Here is a 26275-nt window from a genome sequence, read left to right as displayed (position 1 = left end):
AACTTTTCTTTTCTTTTAGATTCTTTTTATTATCGAGCACTTTGATGTCTTTGCACTGTTGCATATAAAATAAAAATTAGAAAATAATATAAATATAAATAAAATAAAATAAAACTCATTTTCCTTCGTGTTTATCTTCTTTATCTGTGCCCTTTGTGTGTGTACAGAATAGTTTTGTGTCTCACCTGGCCGAAACATTTGTGGTGAAGGATACGCAGTCGGTTACAAAGGACAGCGGTGTGGTCCCTGTGATGTCCTCCCACTGGGCAGGGGACGTCCCTCCTGCATGAAACAGAGCCAAAACATGAGCTCACTGCTTTCCAGCCTCACCACTGTTTCAACTTTCATAATCCTCCTCCTTTTATCTTCTCATTTCCTTCTTTTCTTCCATCAAGCAGTGGACTTTGATATCACATAACACCAGGTGTGCTCAAGGCTATTCAATGCAGCATATGAGCTAGTCCAATAGATGCATTTTACAGTGCGGTATACTTACATATTGTATATTGCAACAAAGGGCTACTTCTCATGCTGTTTGTATCTCTACTTGCCTGTAATGCTGCAGAGAAGACGCAGGCAGGGTGCAGAATCTCCTCTATGACCCTCCGCTGATCTTGGTGGGACAGGGATCGTCATGGTGATCGGCTTGTGAAACTTCCGCCTCCTGGGCTCGACAGTGACAATAGGGCTGAAGGTGGCTCTGTTCCCAAGGACCAACCTCGCTAGGTCATCGGGCACAGGCTGGGCCTAAACACAAACACAGGAAGGCAGAGACAGATTGGAAATAGAGTCAATGTTTGCTTGTTGATTGAAGAATCAGGAATGTCATATAAAATTTTCCTGAGCTTTCTAAAAAACTGAAGGGTCCAGGCATGGGAAGCAGATTTAATCATTCAACCAAAAGTAGGCCAGGTATAAATTAATAACAGGTCAGTGTACAGTATTTGCAACAAAAAAAAGCTGAGTCAGGATTAGATTTAATTTGAGCTGATCTAAGGAGTCCTGCTGTACCTGCAGACCAACACGGATCCTCTTGGTGAGCGCCCCCTGAGGGAACGAGGCCTGGACCATGGACACAGTGCTGCTGGACAGGAGGCCCCCATCAGGCCCCACGTGGTTTGACTCCTGCTTTATCCGTGACACCACAGCAAAATACTGAGGGAAGTCTCTGGTGACGATGCGGCAAATACGCTTCTTCTCTAGCTCGGCAGGACTGTCCATCTCTGTGATAGACGGTATTACTTTCAGTCATGTGGCTTCTTTGTACAAGTCACTTTACACAAATGTTGATTTTAGAATTGCGTCTAAATTGCAGTCTCACTGCACAAAATGACACTACACAGATGAATACACAAGTCGAAAACAAAAAACACAAGGAGTTGGACTGATTTCAGATTTTTTTAGATCAGTGTTTCTCAAATGGGGGCACTTGTACCCTTAAGGGTACTTAAGGGTAACTGCTGGGGTTATTTGGATCTGTTGTAGTCCTCCCTAAGCCAAAAAAGCTACATTTAAAAACAGTTATTCACAATTCATAGATAACTAAAATTTAACATGTTCAATAAAAAGGTGGGAAGTTAAGTTTAACAACGACATTGTATATGTAATACACCTATTTTCAGTGAATTAGTTAATTGGAAGTGAAATCTCAAATATTGCAACAAATGCAGTCATTTCAAGGTTTGTATTTGTATGTTGAGGTCTTGAGGTATGTTGATGGTTCAATAGCTCATAATTAAAGCTGCTGTAGGTAACTTTTGGTTTGTGTCACTATTGGCATCCCCTTGTGGGAAAAGATGTACATGTCACTTTGCTGATCTTTTGAAACAAATTCATCCTGGTTTCTTTTAGCAGTTAAATGTGTTCCTCATCGTTGATATTTCATGCTAAAATTGTAAAAAAAAAAAAAAAAAGATAGTTTCTTCAGTATACTCTCAAACATCTGGTCTGACACCTACCCCCTCAAAGCAGACCCAGTCATTAAAATTTACAACATAGAAATTGTCAGTCTTGTTGCTGATGGTCTCATTTGCTTAAGTAGATCATAAAGATGCATTATTAGAAATTTAATCTGTTTCACCACCAGCTGGAAACTACTCACAGAGGCTTTAATAAGGAAAATAAATATGATTTGTGGTTCAATCATAGCATCCATAACAGTTTCAATTGCAGAGAAATTTAAGAACCAAAATATAGCATCACATTTCAACGCTCATTTTGAACTCCTCCCAGGCATTGTGCTCCCTTTATGAAGGAAGAGATCAGCCCAGATTCAAAGGGTTCCCTTACTGGGATAAGTTGTATAAAAAAGCTTCTGCTGAGTTCTTTGTGCGACCTGTCTGTTTGTGCCTTTTTTGATAGTCTTGATATCCATGATTTTGATGTGCAGCTTTTGTTTAGTCGGGAATCCGTTGTAATCGCAGTATACGCTCTTTAATAATGAACACAATCAAGTCTGTGGGTTTTGGGCGGGATGGCGGGTGGGTCTCCTTTCTTTTCTCTCAGTTAATGTTAATTTTAAAGAGATTTGTTGCCACAGCTGTGTGATTTGTGACTGTATTGAAAAGATGAAAAGCAAACATTTATATTTTTTGCGTTACCCTTTTTCCTTGAGCCCCACACACACTCCAAACACTGAAGGTGCAGCGCTGCACTATACTTCTACAGTTTTATATTTTTAACCATTATCATTAATGCTAAACAGGAAATCTTTCATTAGAAACTAAAAAAAACCTGAGAGCCAATGTTTTAGGTCACTGTTAGACATAAAGCTCTGCATTTTGATTTTTGAAGCCTTTATCCATTCCCTCATAGTGCAAAAAAATGATCTGAACTGACTTTCTTTGATAAAAGCAGGTCCAAGTAGAATATTTCTTCTGTACCTTCATCCATTCCAGCGAGCAGATCAGTGAGGTCTTCCGGTCTGGTATCAGACTGGTGCTCCTTCCACGTGTCCCCATTCTCGCTTCTTAACACTATCAGTTCCCTCTCTTTCCCCCGCATGGAACCAAAATGGGGGATCTCCACAATCACAGGCCTGAAAGAGTGACACAGTCAAAGGAAGAATCACTAAACCATGATCTCCAGGACATCTGAGGAGGTCGACTAACTGCACTGACATCTTAAGAAGATGTTAGTAAAAATCTAACTGGATTTGTCTTCTATGCAGCTACTAGAGAGCGAGAGACTAAAGAAAAAAGGAAAAAAGTTCCCAACGTCATACCCGAGGAACTGGGCCCCAGCTGGTCCCACCTCGACCAGCCGGCTCACCAGCCCTTCTCCCTCCACCATAGGTGGGGGGTAGGCCAGCTTGTGCCTCTTGGCCAGGCGACAGGTGATGCGTGTGGGCGCCGTGCACTTCCTGGGAGGGATGATGATGCGCATGCCATTGTGACGGCTGCCTCTCATAGAACCGCCACGGGCATCCACCATGAAGCTGACCAGGAACCTGCAATAAAGGAACAATATTAAAGAGGGTTCATGACATAGACAGAGAGATACATGGACAGAAGCCATGACACGGACACAAGTGAGGAGGACGATTCCCATGCTGTGACCACCGTACACCCAAACACAGTAAGGAAAAGAGAGAAAATAAAACAGAGAAAGGGGAAGAGAGAGAACGGTAGAAAGAACGGAAAATGATGTTTTGAGTTCTGAAAGTTGGAAGATATCACCTTCACATGCCTCCTTATAAAACATTCATCATGGCCTGCAGGTTACAAAAAGTGCTTTTAAGCTGCAGAAAGTTTAGTTTCCAGTACTGAGGCAGAAGGCGGGTCTTTTTCCAAAGTTTCAGTTCCTCTAAAGCAGCATTTTTATCAAGTTATATTTAACACCTGCACAAAATAGGGTTAATGTGATTAACATGTGATGTGTCCCAGTCTTCAAATCAAAGGCATGTGTTTGCATCCCATTAAAATAATAATAATTGACACAAGTTAAGAGTGAGGAGAAACTCAGATGATGCACTTTTAATGAGCGCTTCTTTTCCCTAAAGGAGACTAAACAGGGCTTTACTCTTTTCAAGAATTATGTTTTATACTATGTTGTTGTTTTTCTACATCCTTCATGTTTTGAACTGAAGAATCCCTGTAACGTTTAAAGGAAAATGTGTTTGTAATGTGCACTGTGAGAGGGAAAGAGAAAGACGGCACATCACTGAAAGACTTCCAAACATGTTGACTGCACACTTCTAAAATCTACGCAGTGCAAATGAAACACCAGACCACACAGATGAGATGAGGACAGACTGGAGGAGAGGAGGAAACAAAGAAGAGGAGAGAGAGAGAGAGAGAGAGAGAGTGAGAGAGAGAGAGAGAGAGAGAGAGAGAGAGAGAGAGAGAGAGAGAGAGAGAGAGAGAGAGAGAGAGAGAGAGAGAGAGAGAGAGAGGCAGTGATGGGACAAGTGGGAGACAGAGGTGGAGGAGTGGGAGACATCACTGCGGCATCACGGGTGATAGCAGCAAACTCAGTCATCACCTGGAGTCATACTGAGGGAGCGGGGAGGAGAGGCTGCAAAATAAACACATGGAGGCAATGCAGGAGGCAAACCCCCAGGACCTAGTTTTAGTATCAATGTTTCACAGTCAAGTTTGGGATCTGAAATAACTACTGAGGAAAGAATAGGAGATTACACAATAGGAGAAAATCAAGGGACACATAAGACACAATGAGGACAAAATGACAAGGAGCAAAATCATGAACAAACAGACACAAAAGGCAAAAAAAAAAAGTTAAAAATAGGACTGACTCGAGACATCAAAGATCCCAGAATTTTACTCCTGAATATGACACCACTGAATCATGATGCACCTAGTTTCTGCACCATGATTCGGAGCAGACTTTAACATTTTATAGCATCATATATTCAAAGTATGTGAGGCGCATGAGCGCAGAATCTTATCAGTTTAGCCAAATGAAACATGAACCATGACTCTGTGCTTTGTTTCTGCGATGACAGAAAGCATGACTCTGGACTTAAAGTATCACAAGAGATCTTTAGAGGATACACTGTTTTTTTTGCTGTATTATCATGTGTACAGTAACAGCACTGCAGAAATCCCACAGCCCTGCACATTGTCTGCATCACTGCTGCAGGTTTTGCTGAATATTGACTCTTAGAGGGAGAACAAAGACACAATACAACAGTTCTGTGCAGTAAGCATAAAGAATGTGTGATTCTGCAATAGTTACTTTGATGCAAATGCAGCTTATGTGTTTGTGTAGACACACTGAGTCTGTGTATGTAAGGTAGACTGTATAGCTGTTCTTACCCGGAGTGGATGGGGCTGGACACTGTGTTGTGGCTGTGGTCCATGGTGTCTGGAGTCCAGCTGTAGCGCCGCATACACTCAGAGCTGTAGTCTCTGGTCACAGCCAGGTGCTGGGAGGAGAGTCAGATGGAGATGGATGGGGAAAAGGGGAGGATATAAAGGGCAAAGAGGATGTACAGGGAGGAGGGAAGGAAAAAATAAAAGAGAATGAGAAACCCATAACAAAAAAATGGAAGGAAAGAGGAACACCAACAAGAACAAGAAAAAGAGAGCCGACTGTTACATACTGCACAGATATAAGGGACCATAGTGTCATGCATGGCATGGAGCAATAGGCTGATAACTTTTACAGCTTCTTGACTCATATTCTAGTAAAAAAAAAGTCTCTGTTATACACCGTCGTAACACAATCATGATGAAACTACTCATTTAAAGTTTTTTATAATCATACGGCTATAAAAACACAGAAGCAAGCAGAATAATTATGATGCCTGACAAACTAGAAACAGGAAATCAGCCTTATGAATTATAGATGATTAGACTTAATCATAGAGATTATTCACCAAAACACAGACAAGCATGGATGAAATGGCACATAAAGAAATACACACAGACCAAAAACTCAAGAGAAACGGAGGCTTGACCTCTGAGATGAAGACTGAAAAACAACAAAACCGGATGAATGTGTCGGACATCCACGGACACTTTATACCTTATTGAGGGGGTCAACCAAGTAGGAAATGTCTTTACAGACACTCTGAAGCTTAAAGGAGAAGAAAGACAGTTCAGAAGTTGTACTGGTGACCATCTATGGTGATTGTTAGCTCTGCATACAGAGTACATGTAGTCCAGACAGCTTTGACTCTAGAGGGTTCAATTTCCAACAAAGAAAACTTGTTTTTATTTCTCTTTTAAGATGAGACGGAGTTACAATTTAGGCATCTAAATGAAACCAGTTTACTATAGGTCAATAAGCTTTTCTGAGTCCAAAACACTGCCTCTTTTTGTAAAAGAGGAGTTGATTTAAGTGTATAGTTTTAGCCATATATAGTTTAGGTTCTTTGGTGATGATGTCATAGCACGTGTAGGTCATATTTCTTATATTGTGCATAACTTAGGGGGGGCACAGCCACCAAAACAAGCATTACACAGGTTATACAAGCTCTGCAGACGATCGCTTTTTTCCACACGAGAGCAGAGAGGGGCCTCCCAGAGTCCTTAAGTTTGAATAAACTCCTCGTCAAGGTGCTGTACACTCACCCTCAGCACTTTGGCAGAGGCAAGCATGACATCAGCACTGCCTCTGCTGTGACCTTAGTGCAAGACAAGTAAAGCTACCCTGCTCCCTGCTTTAACCCTACAGAGCCTGTGTTGTCACCAGGCGTGAGAACGCTGGGGAACAGAAAACAGTGAAAAAGAAGCAATAAATAAATAGAGGAGTACAGAAACAGGAAGAGAAATGTATCTTACTGTGTCCTTCGTTGGGGCCAGAATCTCCTCGATCATCATGCTGTCCCGTGCGTAGGAGCTCCGGTTGAGTGTGTTGGACCTATCCGAACTGAAGGAGCGGAGGCTACATGTTACCACGCAACCCAGCGCGGCGGGCAACAACAAGTGACGGGAACACAACATAAAACAAAAAAGCAAGGACACATTACTACATGCAACCTCCAGGGAACCATATGTTTTGTTTGTTGGACAGAGAGAGTCCAACGTAAGAAGTGGGAAATAGAGAAAGGCGGAAAGTCTGCAGATAACACAGCAGGTTATTCAGAGATGGAAATGAGAGGGAGGTCAGTGTGTTTGCATCAAGAGATAGAGCAGAACAGGAAAGAAGGGCGGCTTTTGTGATCACTTCTATATGAAGGCGTGCATCAAGAACACGGATGTAACCTAAGTGCGTCTAGAAGATGAGTTATGACAGATTAGTGGACTACATATGAAAGTCTAAAAAATCACACGTTTCCTCCGTGCAGATCTTCTATTAAAAGTCAGAGTGAAGAAGGGATTTTAAGGGTTTCAAACTGCTATATCCAGCTCCAGCTCAAAGACTGACATCTCTTTATTCTAAGATTAGCAGCTGACCCAGACCTGTTTCAGAGCAGCGTAACACAAAAGAGAATCTGGTCTTTTCTATCTGTCTTGCTGCAGTCTGCTTTATGGCTGTGTGTGCAGTGACGTGTGCCTGTTTTTGCAGCCTCTCAGGCTCAATGCGGTGCTGTCGATTCTTTACAGGGCTGCTTTTTTCTCTTGTGCTGTTTTTTTACAGTGATTTTATCAGCACAGAGGAGCCTTAATGTTTCTATGAATGCACTGCTACTTAAAATAGGTGCATTTGTGCAAGAGGAGAACAAATAGTGTATATAATAAGTGTGTTTTCATTTGTGTTGGTGCACTTAAAGGAGATGGGGAAAAAAAGAGATAACCCATTGACAAAGCTGTCAATTCTACTCCATATTTTGTGAATACTGTATGTGAGTGTTGATGTGTCCTGTGTGTGTATGTGCTCAGAGGGGGGGAGTGGGTGTGTGAGAGAGGGGAGAAAATGCAGAGCTCAGCGTGTTTGAGTGGGTACACTATTCAGCACAGAGAGAAGCCCTTTATTCAGCACAGCCTGCCTACCCCGCCATCGAAGTTACCAAGCAACTCTGAACGGCCTGAATGGACTGGCTGGCATGGCGGCAGCACACCCCCCTATCCCCTCCGCACCCCACAGCTCTCACCCAGACTGTTTGTTCTTCACAGCTTCCACCTCTTTCTCATTCTGTCCATCCTCCTCTCCTTAAACATCCATACTTTTCATTTCCTGTTTGCCCCCCCCTAAACTAATTTTCATGCTTGCCCAGTCGTCATTATCTGTCATTTATTCCTGTGTGTCATGGCACCAATATGCACTCTTCTATGTAAGGCTGCCTTATCACATCTTCCCTTTCTTTACCATCTCAGGGCCTGATCCACAAAAGGACTGCACGGCGTTGGGCCCACTAAACCTGTGCAGATGAGCCAAACGATATCATGTAATTCACAAAGCACGCGCAAAGGGTTGAATGCTCCACAAACTGCTCTGTCAAGCAAATAGCATCACTGTGCCGCTCTCAATCCAGCTCATCATGTCAGCTATGTGGATAGAATTTAGCTCTGTCAGGACGAGAGTGAACAGCGCAGCTCTGGAGAAGCTGACAGCCCATCTCGGTCACAATAAAAATGCAAAACTGGAGCAACCTGCGCGGAGCTGCAGAACTTTGAGGGCATTTTTGCACTTGGATATTATTAGCGAAATATGCTTTATGAATTAGACCTTGAGACGGAGCAGAGAGCGGGGACAAATAATGCGCTATTCTTGGTGCTATCAGCAGTTCAATCCATTCTTGGTGAATTCGTGTTTGTCATTAATGCATGTGAGTAGGTTTTGATATGATGGACTGAAATTACAGAGCAATCTCAGGCTTTAAAGTTTCCATCTCTGCAAACCAGGGTTAAACATCCTAAATGATACTGGGACATCTCCAATAATGAGTGAATTACAAGGGGAAAGATTCCACATGATAGGATGTGTTTGATCCCTGGAAGTTACACTCAGAGGCACAAAAACAATAAAACACAAATTAAGTGCCACTTGGTTAAAAAGCCACAACAAAAAGTTAGTGATTATTCCACATAACTCAAAGGTCTGCAAAAATAAGATTTAAAAAAAGAAATAAGTGCAGCATCTATTTTCTAATTGCCAGCAAGACTGACTCTTTTCCATACCTGTATCAAAAGTAAATACGTTTCCATTTTGTATATTTGATGATGTGGTTAGAAGGATGAGAAAATAAGGTGAATGTTGAGCAGCTATTATGGATGGTTACAGAAATACAACAAGTGACAAATCCACGACTACTAACAGAATGACAGCGACACTCGATGACGACAATGACGATGACACGATGGATGAGTCATGGTTTGGTTTGTAACTTTATGGGGTGTAAGGTCGGAGTTACACAGCAGTGTTAGAGTGACAGGGGAAGGATACACCACTCACAGCTAATGTTGCTTTCTACTACTACTACATCGACTACTCTTTTCTTACCTGATTCTAGGGCTAGAATGAGGGGTGCAAGAACACAAGGGAAAGGACAAAATAGAAGAGTGAAAAGCAAAGCATTTTGAAGACATTCAAGCATGACATGGCTTTCTTTTTTTCTTCATATGACATAGATGTGCATTTTTATATTTTTTATGTTGCAATTAGGCACAAGAGTTTTTTTGGATTTCATGAGTGTGTGTGCATGTGTGTGTGTGCAGCCCAGACAAAAAGAGAACCATGCAATGTTGATGTGATAAAAAGAAAAGTAAGGAAAATAAAATAACTTGCTCAGCGTTATACATTCATAAATCAAAACAATACAGAATTTTAGAGTATTGCATTCAGAACCTGAAAAGAGATATTTCAACAACTTCTAAATTCAGTTTCACTTCAGTGTTCAATATGGGATATGTTGTCTGTGGTTGGCTTAGGTATGAGCTTCTTGTCTTCACTGGCTTTGTTTAGTGTAGGCAGCTAAATGTTTACAGCACAAGAGTGAAAGACAAATGTTCCTAAGAGGGAAATACAGTTTATTGTGTTGTATCATTTCATGTTGTGTCAGTCTTATTGTATCGTATCATATCATATCCTGTCCTATCTTATCATGTTGTATTGCATGATGTCATTCTGTATCGCTCTGTATCATACTGTATCATACCGTGTCGTGTCATATCGTGTCTTATCATACCGTGTCGTGTCATATCTTATCGCATTGTTTCGTGTTGCATCATGTCATACTGTATCATACTGTATTGTACTGTATCGTGTCATGTGGTATCATATATATATATATATATATATATATCATTATCCGTACAATAACTTACCTATCTATTTATCAGATAGAAGTGTACATAGTGTGTATACATCTGTAATAGTTGCCATATTTTATTTTATTTTATTCTATTTTATTCTATTTTATTCTATTTTATTCTATTTTACCTTTATCATTGCTATTATTATTGTTATTCCATTTTTTTAGCTATGTTAGTACATTGTTGTATTCCCCTGTCCCGTGTTGTAAGTTGCTGTAACCAAAGAATTTCCCCAAATGGGGGACCAATAAAGTATATCTTATCTTATCTTATATCGTATCATATCATATCGTGTCGTATTGTATCATATAATATCGTGTCGTATCTTATCATGTCATATCGCATCATGTCATACTGTATTGCCCTGTATCGTACTATATCATATCGTGTCTTATCATACCGTGTCTCATCATACCGTGTCCTGTCTTATCTTATCCTGTTGTGTTGCATGGTATCATGTCATACTGTATTGTCCTGTACCTTACTGTATCGTGTCATGTGGTATCATATCGTGTTGTATCACAACCCTGTCGTATCGCATCCTGTCGTGTCTGGTTCGCCCTGTATCGTACTGTACTGTCTTGTGTTGTATTGTATTGTGTCATGTACGTACCGTGTTGCACCATGTCATGGTATATTGTACTGTATTGTATTGCACTCTACAGCAATGTGTCATATCCTACTGTAAAAACTTTTTTACACTCTGTGGTAGTAAATGAAGCTGTGGTAAATAGCAAAACTGTTGTGGTAATTTGTTGCACTACTTTCTGACAGATGGCAACATTAACATTTTCTTATACCAAACAAAAGAAAGGTCATAACTTTATCTGAAGCCTAACACGGGAAACAAAGACAGGAGAATTCAAATTCTTAAATGCAGCCAGCAACCTCCTGTGTTTTCTTCCTATTTTTAGCTTCCAACAGCATTTCTCAAAATTCCGTCTGTTAACTAATTCCATACACTTTCCATCACCAACCCATTATGCCCTCCAAAAAAAGCTTGTTTACATGGAATCTCTCCATTTTATTCAGGGTTTTTTCCCTGTTTGCCGTGGCCTGCTGATGTGAGCAGCTTCCTGTCACCGTTCACGTTGTTGTTTTTATCAATTCAGCCATCACAGTGCATGTGCCATCTGTGGCTACAGGGCTGCACAACACTTGTCCTGTGTGTCTGCTGATGTGTTTTCGTTGGAGCCTGCCAGTTTTTCCACAACATACTTTGTCCACTGTTGGAAACTGTATAGGCCTGTCGTGATGTGCAGCTGTTCACTCAGAGTATCAAAGATATCAGAGATCTTGTGTTATACTAAGGCCATTTGTAATCTTTGCATAGGTTTGAATGAGGCCACACACAAAACGCTGAATCATTTTGTCAGGTTGAATCATTAGATGGCAACTTTCCAGCTGCTTTCTCTGGCGGTTTCCATTCTTCTGTTTTTGTGTGTGTGTCTGTGTCAAAGTATGTGTTGACCGTACATTATTAAATTAGTGCAGCACACTGCATAATCTAGAAAAATTGAACACCATGTCAGATACAGGATGATGTATCTGTGTGCATACAGTATAAGGAGAACATCTCAGCATCATTAGAAATTATGATGTCACACACTCAAAATCTGACCACACTTAATCAGGACAAAACCAAATAACTGACAGCACTGCACCAGGACACATCGGTGCTTTTCATATAATAAAAGTGACAGGTGCTTACCTGGCTGAACGGGCTCCTATACTGAAACCCATGTACCCCTCCTGAGGGAGAGAGTCGTCCCCCAGCTCTTTGAGGTCCTGAGGCCGCAGGTATTTGTCCGTGTCCCCAGTCATTGCATCCTCACCTGGTTTGGGGGGGAATCATAAAAATCCTTCTATTAACCTCAAAAAAATAAAATCCAGGCAGAAGAAGTGATGCAGCATCTTAGGGAAAAAAGCCCCAGCACTATTTGAATCTGGCTCTTACAGCAGGCCTTGGGTCATTTATAAACACCACTCTGCCTTTAAACCCAGCATACCTCACTGCAACTGCATAGCCCCCTGCAACTTTTCTTTATGTCAAATCATTTGACTGTGGCAGTGCAACACATGCAGCAGCAGGACAACAGAGCAGCAATGACTCTTTCAGAGGTTACACAGGGATAAATTGAGAGAAAAATGCCATCAGAGGCAGCAGCAAAGCACTTTGCGGTAAATCTGGAGCTCTCCAGTAAAACCAAACGCAGCTCCTTTCACATCAGTCAAAGACAGCGCAGAAGAGGTATAACAACGACCCAAAAGCCCGAGCAGAATGAGCAGAGAATAAGCAGAAAGTGAACAACCGCATCGCACCTCGATCGGCGGACCGGTGGACGATGACACGCCGGTCAACGAAGCCGGCGGAGCGGCTACAGTGTTTCCCCTTCTCCCTCATGTCCGGCTCTGTCCTGCCTGCAACACTCCGCTCCTTCACCGCAGCCCCTCCCCCTACCTTCTATACTGCCGCACTCCGATCACACACCAGCACCGCTGTCAAGTTACCTGACGCTACAAGTAGGAGTTTCCGGAATACAATTTCAAAATAAAACCAGATGGTTTACATTGAAAAAACATTATAAAAAGATGCTTTTAAAGGTGACATATTATGCTCTTTTACATCAAAATATATTGGTCTAAGAGGTCCCCAAAACATGTCTTTAAATTTTATTGCTCAAAAAAACACTTTGAAATCAGATTTTGGCATGCCTGAAAACCCCTCTTTTTCAGCCCTGCTCAGAACAGGCTGTTTTCTCTCTGACCACGCCCCCTCAGGAAGTGGATGTGGCCTCGCCTCTCAAGCACCTTGATCAAATGTTTACATGTTGGCTGAATATACACGGCTGCTCACAGACCCACGTTACTTCAACCCTCTGAATTTGATCCAGAATCTGGTCCTGACGGAGAGGCACCTGCAGCAGGACCTTTCTGAACGATTGGTCACAGATTTAGTGTTTTTTGTTGTTTTATTTGTCAGTATGTCGACGTGTGTCTTGGTACACAGCTAAGAACATGTAGCTATGTGGCTATGCTAACTAGCGCTAGCACTTTTCCATGAAAAATAAAAATCATCCACTAGATCTTCAAATCTGCAGATGTGGGGAGTAAATCCGACTTTTGTGTATATGAAGACAGCCTACAACTACCATGCCTCCCTCCTAAGCTCCTTGTTAGCACACGTGTGCAGGTAATGAAAAACAGAGGAGGGGTTCAGTATTATTTTGTACAATCTATGGGCGGAACGAGCTCCAAGCTCTGACTTCATTTACAGACCGGATGTCGTTGTGACGTAACAAAAACACGGAAATCTGAAACAGCTCATTTCAGCACACATTTACAGAAAGGTGGAGAAATCAAAACAGGGGCAGAATGGATTTTTTTCATTTTCGGGGGGTTTGTAGACATGCCAGGGAAACATATTTCAGATAGAGAACCATTAAAAAGTCAATTTTGCATGATGTGTCACCTTTAACATGTGCAGAAAGCCAAAATAACAAAATTGACCCCCTAAAATCACAGTGGTTCCAATAGGGACATAATAATTACTGACAACACTCCATAAAGGCCAATCAGAGACTCTTTTTCCTGAGGAAGCTGAGGAGTTTTAATGTTGACAGATCACTTTAAAAAAAAATTTTTTTTCATCTTTTATTGAGTCTATTTTAACTTTTACAATAATAATAATAATAATAATAATAATAATAATAATAATAATAATAATAATACCTTTTATTTATATAGAACCTTTTAAAAACATGTTTCAAAGTACTTTACAGAGTGCAAGACAGCGAGCGAAAACAAAACAATAAAGTATAAAACAAAGGTAAGGAGAGCTAAAATGAGTGCAGTAAAAACAATAATAAAAACCATGCAGAAATTAAAAAGTCAGTGATGAGTTAAGAAGTAAAAGCACATTTAAAAAAGTGTGTTTTTAAAAGAGATTTAAAAGAAGACAGGGATGTGGCTTGCCTGATCTCCTCCGCCAGGTCATTCCAGAGTGACGGGGCCCTGACTGCAAAGGCCCGGTCACCTCTGGTTTTTATCCTCGCCCTTGGGAGTTCCAAGAGGGACCTGCCGGAAGATCTCGGGCAGCAGTTTGGGACATACATCCCTAGACACTCTTTTAGGTACTCAGGGGCCAGTCCATTTATTGCTTTAAAAGCGAGAGTTAAAATCTTAAAATGACCTCTTGGTTTGGTAACCTCAGCACTTTTAACAAAAACAGGCTTGGTTATATTGTCAAAGTCTGCCAAAAGATCATTGGCACTAATCTGAATGATCTTGGCCATCTTTATCAAGTTAGAGCCACTCAGAAGGCAAAGGCCATCCTTGAAGACCCTCACCACCCCCTTTATTCAGAGTTTAGACTCTTGCCAACAGGGGGAGGTTCACTTACATTAGGAGGGCCAGTTAAAACCGATATCTAAGATCATTTGTGCCCTCAGCTGTTGGGTTTTTAAACAAACTGTAGGACCTTGCCATTCTACATCGGATTGTGGTACCTTTGGGCTAATGTGCAGGGAAGATGATATCATCCACGGGAGTTGTATGGATATGTATTCAAATGAATGTGTGAACTTGTGTTTGTTATTATGTGTATTGCTTGTGTGTATAGGATGTGTGAAGGACTGCTGTTGCGAACCAAATTGCCCCTTGGGGATAATAAAGATTTTCTAATCTAATCTAATCTAATCTAATCTGAAGTAACACATACTGTAATTCTCACGTGTGCTTCCATTCTGTATTTGGTATATGAACAGTACAATATTCTTAATATACATATCTTGGTCTGACTGCTTACATTACAAACTCTGAGGTATGTTGCAGCGTCCACTATGAACAACAACATTCTAGGTCAACAAAAGTTAGATAAATACTGAAACCTTCACCCAAATTATCTACAGGAAGCATATTAGCCTACTAATTTTTTCAAGAAACTCTTTTTTGTAAAATACAGCATGTTTCAAGTCGGAAAAAAAGTTAAGAAATAAAATGTTAAATAAACTACGCTTATATATTTGTTGTTACTGAAGACTGCGCAGCTACAACTCCAAGTTCTGCTCTTATTGTGATGGAATATTCACCAGCTTACTTCCGGTGTTTTCCTGGTTGTGTCTGTCTGACTTGACCTGACAGAGGAACATTCGGCTCCCCGCTCTACTGTAATGTTGTGTTAGCGTCCCATTCAAGCTCAGATACCCATTTACACATACAGTCACCTCCACCAACCCTCACACACGCACAAACAGCCTTTACGCACACACTCATTAGCTATTTGAACATAGGCTACAGCATCTATCAAAAACTCACGAACCATTAACAACCAGGGTAGCATAAGATGTCACTTATTGCTTTCAAAGTCGACCATCCATTGATAAATAAAAAAATAACGACAGCAAGACAACTATTAGTCACTGACAAAAGCAGGCAATAATTAGGTCGATCCTGTGGCGTCTTACATCACAGCCTCCAAAACCCCAAACACCCTAACACCGGCCACTGAATCTTCCCCTGATGCAGTGACGGCTTACCTTTGACAAACGCAGCCATATTGATCCAAATTCCTCTTATGTTTCCCTGAGATAATTATCCTTCCCTAAAAACTTCGCAACACTTGCGCAGGACGAAAAAGTAAATCCAGTGAGAGGTGACGACTTTCAAGTAGTCCATTCAGTGCTTGTGTTGCTGATGGAAAAAGTTGCCCTCTCGTTACCCCACGCGCTTAACTCCACTCTGGCCGATTTGCGCATTTGTCTCTGGTGCGCACCTCTTTGCTCCGCAAAAGCATGAAAAATAAACTCTAGAAATTGTGCGTCTTTTTTTTGTTGCTCCAAAGCCGAACAAAATGCTGGGTCAGAAACAGTGCCAGTCCTCGCCCTCTGACATCAACGGTCACACCGGGGTTAATTATCCTGCAGGCGATTCAAAAAAAGCTCATCTCATTGGATTTAAAAGAGAGCAAGTCTCGGTGCGTCTCTGGTTCAACCGCGTCCATGACAAAGCGCGTGAACAGGGGCCGCACTCAGAGTGTTTAGCGCTTTGTGGAGAGCTCAGTCAGCTGACAGGTCGTTCGAGCTAATGTCTCTCAGAGGGAAACCTCCGTGGAGGAGACAGTGACGGAGAGAAGGAGAAAACTCTCAGTGAGCGCTCCCTCAGGCGTGTTTTTTTTTTTTGGTCTTCCTCTTTGGTGGAAGTCTGGCTGCTTGTCAATATGGGAGTGGTGCTCAAATAATGGTGAAATAACCGCAGCAGCAGACGGCATCATTTTGCCATTTTTCAAAGTTCTTGAGCAAGATTCCTCTGTGTAGTTGTTCCTTCTATATGTTACACACACTGACTAAAGTTGCACAAGAAAAAGTCAATTTAGAAAAGTTAAGGTGTTCAACAGTTTGAAACCTTTGAAAACCCCAACAGCAATAAGATTATTCTCCAATACAAGATCTGCAGGATTATAACAACATTTATTCACACACAATGTGATGACAGAGTGAACTTGGTTCTTAAGTATGGTGCATTAGAAGGCAATATGAGTCTAGAAAGCACAAGACCACGCACGCACTTCAGCAGTGACATGTCACACTCACTCAAACCTACAACTTAATAGGATTGGCTTCCTCCATATAGGATTAAAGAGAGATGTGGACAGTCTTTACTTCCACTGACTCCTCCTTTCACACACATTTACGCACACAAAGCAAACACAAAAACATCCAACAAAAGTGAAGGATTGCAGGCTTGAACACAACACTTGCTGCTGCACGAGTGCAATGCAGATGAATTATGCACGTAATATAAACAGTTTATGTGGAGTGAGGCCATTGACACTCTTATTTATAATTCCTAACTGGTAGTGATAACAAGCTCAATCATTGATATAGCAATGAGGATCTTCATCACATGGCTGCTGTACAAACTCATTCATTTTCACTTGATCTGTGTGTGTGCGTAACTTGTTGAGTCTGGCTGTATCACCTGACACAGAAACTCCACACCCCCCTCCCCTGACTGTCCCCAAAGCAACAGCCCATGAACAAGCTCATCAATTTTACAGGCCCGCTGGCTCTGTGCTTCCAAAACAAAGGACAGAAGACTGAAGAGGGCGGCCTGAAACAATGTGACTTGTACCATAAACTTGGCAGTGATATTTGGCTCTGCAGTGCCACAGTGGCTATTCTGTCACTAACTGCTGCTATTATGTCATTTATCAGCGTTATCATACAGTATAACAAGATGATTTCATGACCTTGTTCTCATTATCTCATAGACTCTCCTTCAAAGAAGGCAGCGCGGTTGAAGACACTTCACAAAGTGTCTTTGTGAAGAGAATCATGCAGTATGTGGGAGACTTAGGCTGTTTGAGTGGTTAAAAATATCTGCTTTTTAAGTTGCAGTGAAAATAGCATCAGCAGCGTCAGTTTGCGAAGAGAAGCAGGACACTCAAACCTGACAGAAAACCAAGACCAAATTCAAGGTCTAACCTGTTCAATTATTTAATGTTTGCTGATGGATCTCTCAGTCAGAATAGGAATAGCAGAGACTTTAGATTCTCCTGGCTGATGGCGGACTAATAATTATATCAAGTGCAGCAAAAACAAACCTTGTAAAAATAGACTGTCTGCTCTGTCTGACCCTCTTTTTGGCTCTTAGGATGAGAATAATTCATCCCATCAACTGTATATCTGCAGAGCAACTAGTGAATGACCACAGCGTGTAAAACTGTAAACATGATTCCTGCTGCTGAGATTGTGTACTCTAAAGAAAATGATGAGCAAAGCAGAGGAGTAGTACAGCACCGGCGTATAGGTTAGCTCCTCAGCAAGGCGGGTGAGTCCAGCTTTTGTTAAAGAATGACAACACAGAGGTGAAGGCAAACTAGTGACCAGTACCTTCATCACCATCAGAAAAAGACTCCTCATTGAGAGTTTCCGGCACATTGGCCAGGACTGTGAGATTTAGATACACATACAGTGAGACATGCACATGTTAATGAAAAATGACATCACATGGCACACATGGAAATCATGCAGTGGGAAAACATTACTTTCTTTTACTGAAATCAAGTCACAACAACAGTTTGCAAATATCGATTACGTTGATCTTAGTAATTATAAATATCAGCATTATCAGCATACCTTCATCGTCTGACATGTCGAGGAACTCGTTCATGGTCTCTGGGACGTTGATTTTGTGTTTCTCAGATGTAGTCTTTGAATGGGGAAGAAGAGGGACAATAACAAAAAATCAGAACTTAAATATAATATATATAATATATAAAATATCTTTGCTGAAACTTTATGCAATTATAATTAAAAAAGAGGACTGACAATGCTTTTGTAGTTGTTAAAATATAATTTGGTAACATATCTAATGATCACTTGAGCTCACTCTTGGTTTTTGTCTATCATAAGACAAAAGCAGTGTCTTGTTTTCTTATCCTAGTCTCTAAATAGTACGCTTCCTTATGTTGGTAAAGCAACACATATCCCCATAGTTCCCCCCCTGCTCACGTCTAATGCTTTGATACCTAGTGCTGCTTAATACTTACTTTAATAAGGCAAGACTGAGCTTGAAAATATGAAGGGATTCAGGGCTGCTATGATTTGCCATAACAACTGCAGTGAATATACTGAAAGTCTGACATCACCTGCAACTTTGATAATTCAGAGCCAACCTAATTTGGTAATCAACAAGCTCGGCATTTACATTCCAACATTAATGTAACCCCAAAATATATTTCCTAACATGAACATCAAACTGAATCTTTTCCTTCGCCCTTCTAAAAGGAAGAAGAGAGGATATTGAGATGTGTCTGCAGGACATTTTCCTCCACACGTAACTGACCAGCAGAGATCCCACAGGCTGCAGATGGAGGCATCAAAAACAGCAGAGGCCTCATACAGTGAATAATAGATCAATCACACAGAGGTGTGGAGAAAAGACCTTGATCTCCACTCCACATAGAGGCAGTAATCATTAACACACACTGCTGCTGATTGTGCAGGATCCTCAGTGACCTCTCTGTCCGTGTCTTCACTCTGTCCCCCGTCCTACTCCTGTCACCTCCACATCATCCTACTGCCTCTCTGACGTTCCCACTTTCACACCTCAGCCCCTCCCTTCTTCGTATTATCTCCCTCCTCCTGGACACGTGTGTGGATCACAACGCTGTAGTGACCCCGGCTATTTAAGGAGAAACCTTAAGCTCTGATCTAAGCCCTCACTCTTGCTCTTAATCAGGATAACCTCACGCATGTGACACAGCGAGTCTTGACTGACTTATTTTGCTGGCTGATTTTTCAGGATTCACACACTGACTCCACTCACAGTGTGCTGCTGGCTCACTCGCCAAGTATTAACTTAAGGAATTAGTCAGATAATTCAGTTCAATGTCGCTGCTTAAACAAGAGTTCCTAGTGGTGTTGCATGTCCAAAATCAACAAACACTTCATATCACTGCAGATCACCAAAAATATTCCAAGGAAAACCCTGATTTGTAATAACCAGCAGCCCTCTAAATACAACAATCAACCAAAATGAACCTCTTTTATTTACACTAGTAACATCTAGTCACAGTCCGTTATTATTCTTTAGCTCTGTTCAGTTGAAGAGCTTTGGTAGCAGCTTCAAGTCTTGAATGCACCACCAAGGGGAACTTTCATGATCAAAAACTGTCTTTGCAACTGCATGGGAAAATATCCCAGAGTTTCGAAACAGTGAAAGTGATGAAATGTTAAAGGAAGTCGATAACTTCTCTCAGGCTAGTTTCAAAGATTTTCAAAGTGTATGAAAGTAGGGCAGCACAATGTGTCAATGTTTTTGACTCTAGACCTACCTTAGTCTGTTTTTTAAGTGAATCCTATCTTATTGAATATAATTTTTTTTACATTTTAGTCCGTTTTGTTTATTCATTTATCATTTTTTTCCATCCAATCCTTTATCCAAAACATATATTTTACCTTGTGCAGAGATTGTGCGGTGTGGCTGATTGGATTGTTTTTAATTCATTTCCTGTTTATGTAAAGCGCTCTATGTTACAATGCTCTACAATATTGTTGTGAGAAAAAATGATGTCTGCCTGGAGAGTAGGGATTGAATTAAAAATAACTACAGACGAACCTTGCTACTATAATTCTCTGAAAATGAGAACGCTTATGTAAACTGTGTATGATTTGTTCATGAGACAAACATGCAAACCAATGGGATGGTCATTGAATCTAAATATGATAAGCTGCCACTTAAAGCTCCTAAGAAGAGCTCTTATCTGGTTATGTAACAGACTGAAATTACTACTAATGTGTCCCTGTGACCTACAAAGGTGAACAAAATCATCAGCATGGAGATTGACTATTTCTCTATGGTTATTTTTATTTTCTAAAACTTCTGGCAGGGGGTAGGTGTCAGTTAAAGTGACTGACTGCATGCTGCCAAACAGGCTTTGTTTAAATCTCCTACAGCAAAGAGTTTCCATTACTGATGCCTTCAGGTGTCACAAAAAAGGAAGACTGAGCTTTTTTTTGTTACATGTGTGCAGGATAAAACCAATAAAGAAACATAAGGTAGTTTTTTTGTCCACAGGGGGGCGCTAGAACGACACAATCTGGCGCTTTACAAGAATAATTTCTTTTATTTCATAATACTTAGGACCTTAAAGCTCCAGTATCTCACCTATTTTCATGCTACAGAACATGTTTATTAAACTCAAGTGATGATGATACATTTTGGGTTTTGTGACACACATTGTGTGCATTGAACCATATGAGATGCAGCTGACATGAGGGCAGCGTCTCACCATGGAGGTCAGGTTTTCATCCGTCAGCGGCCTCAGAGTGTCCACCACAGAGATGTACCCGAGACGGCAGGCGATGGACAGGGCAGTGTTCCCGTTCTGACCAACAGGAAGTTATTCACAGTCGGGAGGCAGACAGAAAACAGAGCACAAAAGAGCATTCAGTATGTCATCAAGCTTCTGCACTGTTGGAGTGTGAATGTGTGTTTGTGTCTGTGCCAGTGTGTTTGTGCGCTGACCACAGTGAGCTCGTTGGCTGAGGCCCCGTGCTGAAGCAGCAGGTTGATGATGTGGGTGTGGCCCTGCTGAGCTGCCTGGTGGAGAGGAGTGTAGCCGTTCTAAACAGAGACACATGATCAGGAAAAGAGAGGAAGTGTTTATTCTGTATGTGTGATGTTAGAAAAATATAAGATCCACAGAAATACAATAAACAGACTGCACGTGTGTGTAGGTGGATGGATGTGCATGTGGGTGAACACGTGCTTTTCTTTTTTACCTTGGTTTTGCCATTTATTCTGGCGTGGTTCTGCAGCAGGAAGTTTGCCATCTTTGCGTTGCCATAGTGACAGGCCACATGCAGCGGTGTGTAACCAATCTGCATAAAGGAAAGAAGATGGAAGGAGAGACGGAAATTAAAGGTCAAGAAGATGAAAATAAGAGGGGGGAAACGTTGTCTAGACTAAAGGCCTCATCTTGTTTCTTCACGGTTTATGATTGAACTAATCTCTATTTAAATGTTTTGCATAGAAATGTAAACTCTAAGAGGGAGTCTGGGTTTCAGTAAGGGAAGTGTTGAAGTAAAGACCAATCATACATCAGCGACTTTGGTGTATACATTGCAGTCTGGAACAAAGCAGACAGAACACTATCTGCTGTAATGACATCTCAGCTCCTATCAGGAGAGATCTGACAACAACTTATTTATCTTTAAAATCAGACTTGTGCAGGCGCAGCTAAAAATCTGTCTGTAAAAATTCAACTTGAGTGACAAATCAGCGTCAAGCTGTGTTACGAGAGCAATCAGCATTTTCTTTACTTCCTTCCGGTCTATCAGAAATGTTCAATCTGTCCAGCATTTGACAAAAAAAAAACATTTTATGTTGTTTTCTTCACTTCATCAGGTCAGACTTGACAAACTTGCATTCTTACTTTTTACAAATCTGCACCATGATGTTATTCTGGCAATTTTTGGACGTGTTCATTAAGTTAATCACAAGAAAACCTGTTTCTTTTTGAGGGTTATACTGTTAAAAAAGTCAGAAGCCTCCATTTAACCAACTATTTACAGTGAAACTGAGACTCACAAAAACAGATAAATAGACGCTCCTCTGGGGTATATATTGAACCAAGAAATGAGTCAAAAACATTGGCCACTTTTCAAGTTACTTAATACATATATACTGTACATATATAAATGTTACATTTACATAGGATATAAACAAACGCCTCTTCTTAACCTTCATGTCTCTTTTTATAAACATTACTAGTATCATATTTCATGTCCTTGTTGAATAATGAACTCAGTGCATGATAGTAATGGATGAGATCAGTGAGTGTATAACCTATTTGCCGTAAACAACTGTCCTGTCAGCACACACACACACACACACACACACACACACACACACACACACACACACACACACACACACACACACACACACAGCATAACCTTGTGTTTGTCCAACCTTCAGCTGCATCACCTCTTTCTCAGTGAACGTGAGCAGCCTGTTATGAGGCCTGTGTGTGTGTTTAAATGTAACTAACAGTGTGATTGAATAATAGCCTATCTACGTGCTTATGTGCATGCATGTGTTGCTACAATGTGATGTGCATCCATAGAGACACAGACACCTTCTACTCAAGTATCAATCCATTGTTTATGTAGCACCTGAGATGACTGCAAACAAATAAACCCTGGCGTGTGTGTGTGTGTGTGTGTGTGTGTGTGTGTGTGTGTGTGTGTGTGTGTGTGTGTGTGTGTGTGTGTGTGTGTGTGTGTGTGTGTGTGTGTGTGTGTGTGTGTGTGTGTGTGTGTGTGTATTTTTCCAATGAAAACATGCAGAAAAATCTAGTTTTAGAAAAGACAGAAAAAAACACAGACAAGCATACCCAGGACGGTCATGGCCAAGTAAAAGTTAATGCCTCAAACCCAACTTTTAAAAGATCTGTGTACTCACAGTATGTGTGTATGTTTGTGTGTGTCTGCTTTCTTCAAAGCTCTACCTTTGTTTGTGGGTTAACATCCGCTCCATGGTTGAGAAGGACTTCTGCAACATTGATCTTGTCTTCCTGAGCTGCTAAGTGGAGTGGTGTAAGTCCACTCTGTAAATATGTGTGAACACAAACATGAGTTAACACTCAAATAAATGTGTTACTATGGCAGCCTGTAACAAGACTAAAACATATTATCTCTCTTATTAAACAGAGTGCAGGGAAGTCATTAAAAAAGTATAAGACCTTCTGAAATTAGCAAACGATTAAGCTAGTTAGAAGCTCTTACTTACAGTCTAACAAACACTCTTTAGCTGGTAAGGCAGGTGTTTCTGTGCATATCTGCCAGTGTTAAAATGTACATTCAAGTAAATGAATTAACATGCTGAAGCTATATCACTGCTTTCACCTTATTGCACACGTTGACGTTAGCGTTCTTAGTCAGCAGAAGTGACACCAGGTCCACGCTGCCCTCCTGTGCTGCCAGGTGAATGGGGCTGATGCCTTGCCGCGTCACTGCGTTGGTGTCGGCGCCGTACTCCAGCAGTGTGGTCCCAATGTCCATTTGGTTCTTTTTGGCAGCAATGTGGAGTGGTGTGTAGCCATTCTGAGGCAGGACAAAGAGATGCAGACAATTAGGAGGTTGGATGGAGCTCCAGTGATTCTGGATTTGATTGTTGGTTTATAAACCTTTCTAGTTCATCTTATAAAAATGTAGTAGTTATGGACAGTTTTACATACAATTAGGAAAATTATTGTTTTCTGTCTTCCTCTTCTGTTTATTTTCCTCCATTTAAAATCAAAATGAACTTCTGTAGACTGACAGAGATGGACTTAATGGGTTGATGGGTACCGTGGTTAGAACATACCCATACTAGTCAAGCCACCATTCTAGAAGCCTTGTTGTTTTACACCATGGTCTCAGCTTTGTTCTTTCTCATGTATGGTGTGAAAACTATATATAATCAAAACATTATGATAATGGACTTGAAGAGCCAAAATATTTTTTCTGTTTCTATTTTTTATCAGAATTTTTCTAAGGGCACTACCACCTCTCGAAAAACTTGAGAATGCATATCTTAGTCCTCAGGGCAAAAAAAGGCTTCCTTCGCTTAACATGTAAACATCACTTATACAGCAGGGAAACAGTCCCCATTCTGACATTCCTCACTTTGGTCACCATGGAGAGGACATGAGAGTAAACTGAAGACTGCATTTAAATACATTCCCCTGTAAGGAACCCCACTTCTGTTACTGTGAGCTGCAGGTGGGCTCGAAAACACTCTGCCTTGGGGTCCACACAGGGGGTGATTCACTGTCCTCCTCTTTTGAATCAAGTTTTGTCACTTAAAGTGTTCAGAGAAAAACTTATTTCATCTGCAAAAGTCACAACTGTGGGTTCTCCTATCTGGGAGATAGCACATACACCATGTTTTATGTAAAACTTTGAGATTTTACACTCCTGTATAAATTTTAAACACTTCAGACAACTCCTTAACTACACACAGATTCATCTCTCTCCAAAAGCCCCAAAATTAGACCAAGCACCAAGCCAGATTAAAAACAAATCTAAGCAGGAGAAACAGAAAGAAGGAGAGCCAGGGAGGGATGACTAAGAGTGTGGGAGGGAGACTGGAAAAGTAAAGAAATAAATAAAGACAGACATAGATTAAGAAAGAGAGAGCTAGCAGATACAAAGCAGAAAAGTGAAGGCATGGATTAGCATGGATAGAGTCACTTTACAAGCCCTGGTCTGCTCTTGTGGGATGTCTGTCCTGAATGTCACTCCAACAAGAAACAGGCACTTCCTGTCATGGCTTGGTTGCCAGTTCTGCTATTTAGCTCAAACTCGCTCTGTGGGTTTGACACAGCACCAAAGCTCAGCAGGAAAACTGACCGCAACTTAACGATGTGTCACTGACCATATGTGTTAGTGGGTGTCTAACATTTCAACAAGCGCAGTGACTAAAGTGGCCTACTTTTATGCTTTTATGTGGAACACAAAACATTTACAACACTTGAACAGACTTGAAAAAATGTCTAGTTTTGAGTAATGTGTCTGTAGTAATTTTATGACATTTATACCAAATTACAAGTCCAACATGTTTGATTCTATGACACATTTTAAAATATAGCATCAAATAAACCACCAAGCAAAGAAAGTCGACAAATTAAGCTAACTTGTCTAGCAAAGTGACTTCAGAGATTTCAGGAGCTGAAAGAAAAAGCTGAACAATCACTCACAACATCAAAGACCAGACCAGATGGCATGAGAGTAAAATGGATGTGCATTAGATCTTGAACAGATGTACATTACACACAGATTATTGTTAATGGTCAGAGATGAAACCAAGCCAGGTGAATTTATAGTGTGCACATGTGTTTGTGTGGATACCTTGGCGGCAGCATGTGGGGAAGCTCCCTGATCCAGCAGCAGCAGAGCCACCCTCTGATTATCGTAGTGAGCGGCTACATGCAGTGGAGTTAGCCCGCTCTGAAACACCCACACCGAATCATACATACAGGTACACAAACATCCGCAGACACACAAGCATGCAACACATCGCCAGGTTAGAAGGGTCATCACCAAACACACGCACAAGCACAATCCCGCAGATAAGTAGAATGAGAGAAACAGAGTAATGCAGAGACAGTGATGGGAGGTTTACATCAGACTGATGGAAGCTAGTTAGTACAAGGAGTAACAACTCCATGCTGATATCATGAAGAAGAAGCTAGGAGACAAACACTTTATCAATAAGAGGTAAGAGCTTAGCATGCCACAGCTGACCTATGAAATGTATCTACAAATGTATCAACAAATGAATCTACAAATTGGTAACATAAATTATTTGGTTAAACTCTTGAACTAGCTTAAGAAGAGGAACAGAAACTAAAAAACTTCTCTATACTGAAGCCTTGTTTCACTGTTATAACACACTAGATTCTCAACAAACAAATATGGATCCAAAATGGACACAGGAACACTGAAGAACCCCCTCTTTTCATCCCACATGTCAAAAAATTGGCACTCACATTATTCACATTGTAACTGGGCCGCCTGAAAATTCACATCTGTTAAGCTAGTATCGGCTAATGCTGCCTTTAG

General features: G+C 41.0%; 1 protein-coding gene across 1 annotated transcript in view; it reads right to left on the bottom strand.

Annotated features, from left to right (window-relative positions):
* LOC117811075 (ankyrin-3-like) overlaps window positions 1-26275 on the bottom strand; it is a 122658-nt gene that overhangs the window by 28900 nt on the left and 67483 nt on the right. The window contains exons 16-32 of the mRNA XM_034681109.1: window positions 25562-25660; window positions 23576-23773; window positions 23179-23277; window positions 21449-21547; window positions 21192-21290; window positions 20956-21051; window positions 18299-18371; window positions 18053-18109; window positions 11872-11995; window positions 9349-9360; window positions 6747-6849; window positions 5277-5386; window positions 3224-3448; window positions 2883-3037; window positions 1012-1223; window positions 552-747; window positions 186-282 (exon numbers count right to left, since the gene is read on the bottom strand). Coding sequence (XP_034537000.1) covers window positions 186-282; window positions 552-747; window positions 1012-1223; window positions 2883-3037; window positions 3224-3448; window positions 5277-5386; window positions 6747-6849; window positions 9349-9360; window positions 11872-11995; window positions 18053-18109; window positions 18299-18371; window positions 20956-21051; window positions 21192-21290; window positions 21449-21547; window positions 23179-23277; window positions 23576-23773; window positions 25562-25660 — 2054 coding nt within the window. The remainder of the gene's footprint in view (window positions 1-185; window positions 283-551; window positions 748-1011; window positions 1224-2882; window positions 3038-3223; window positions 3449-5276; window positions 5387-6746; window positions 6850-9348; window positions 9361-11871; window positions 11996-18052; window positions 18110-18298; window positions 18372-20955; window positions 21052-21191; window positions 21291-21448; window positions 21548-23178; window positions 23278-23575; window positions 23774-25561; window positions 25661-26275) is intronic.

The sequence above is a fragment of the Notolabrus celidotus genome, chromosome 4 (genome assembly GCF_009762535.1).
Source record: "Notolabrus celidotus isolate fNotCel1 chromosome 4, fNotCel1.pri, whole genome shotgun sequence".
NCBI lineage: Eukaryota > Metazoa > Chordata > Actinopteri > Labriformes > Labridae > Notolabrus > Notolabrus celidotus.
This window is presented reverse-complemented; position numbering and strand designations above follow the sequence as displayed.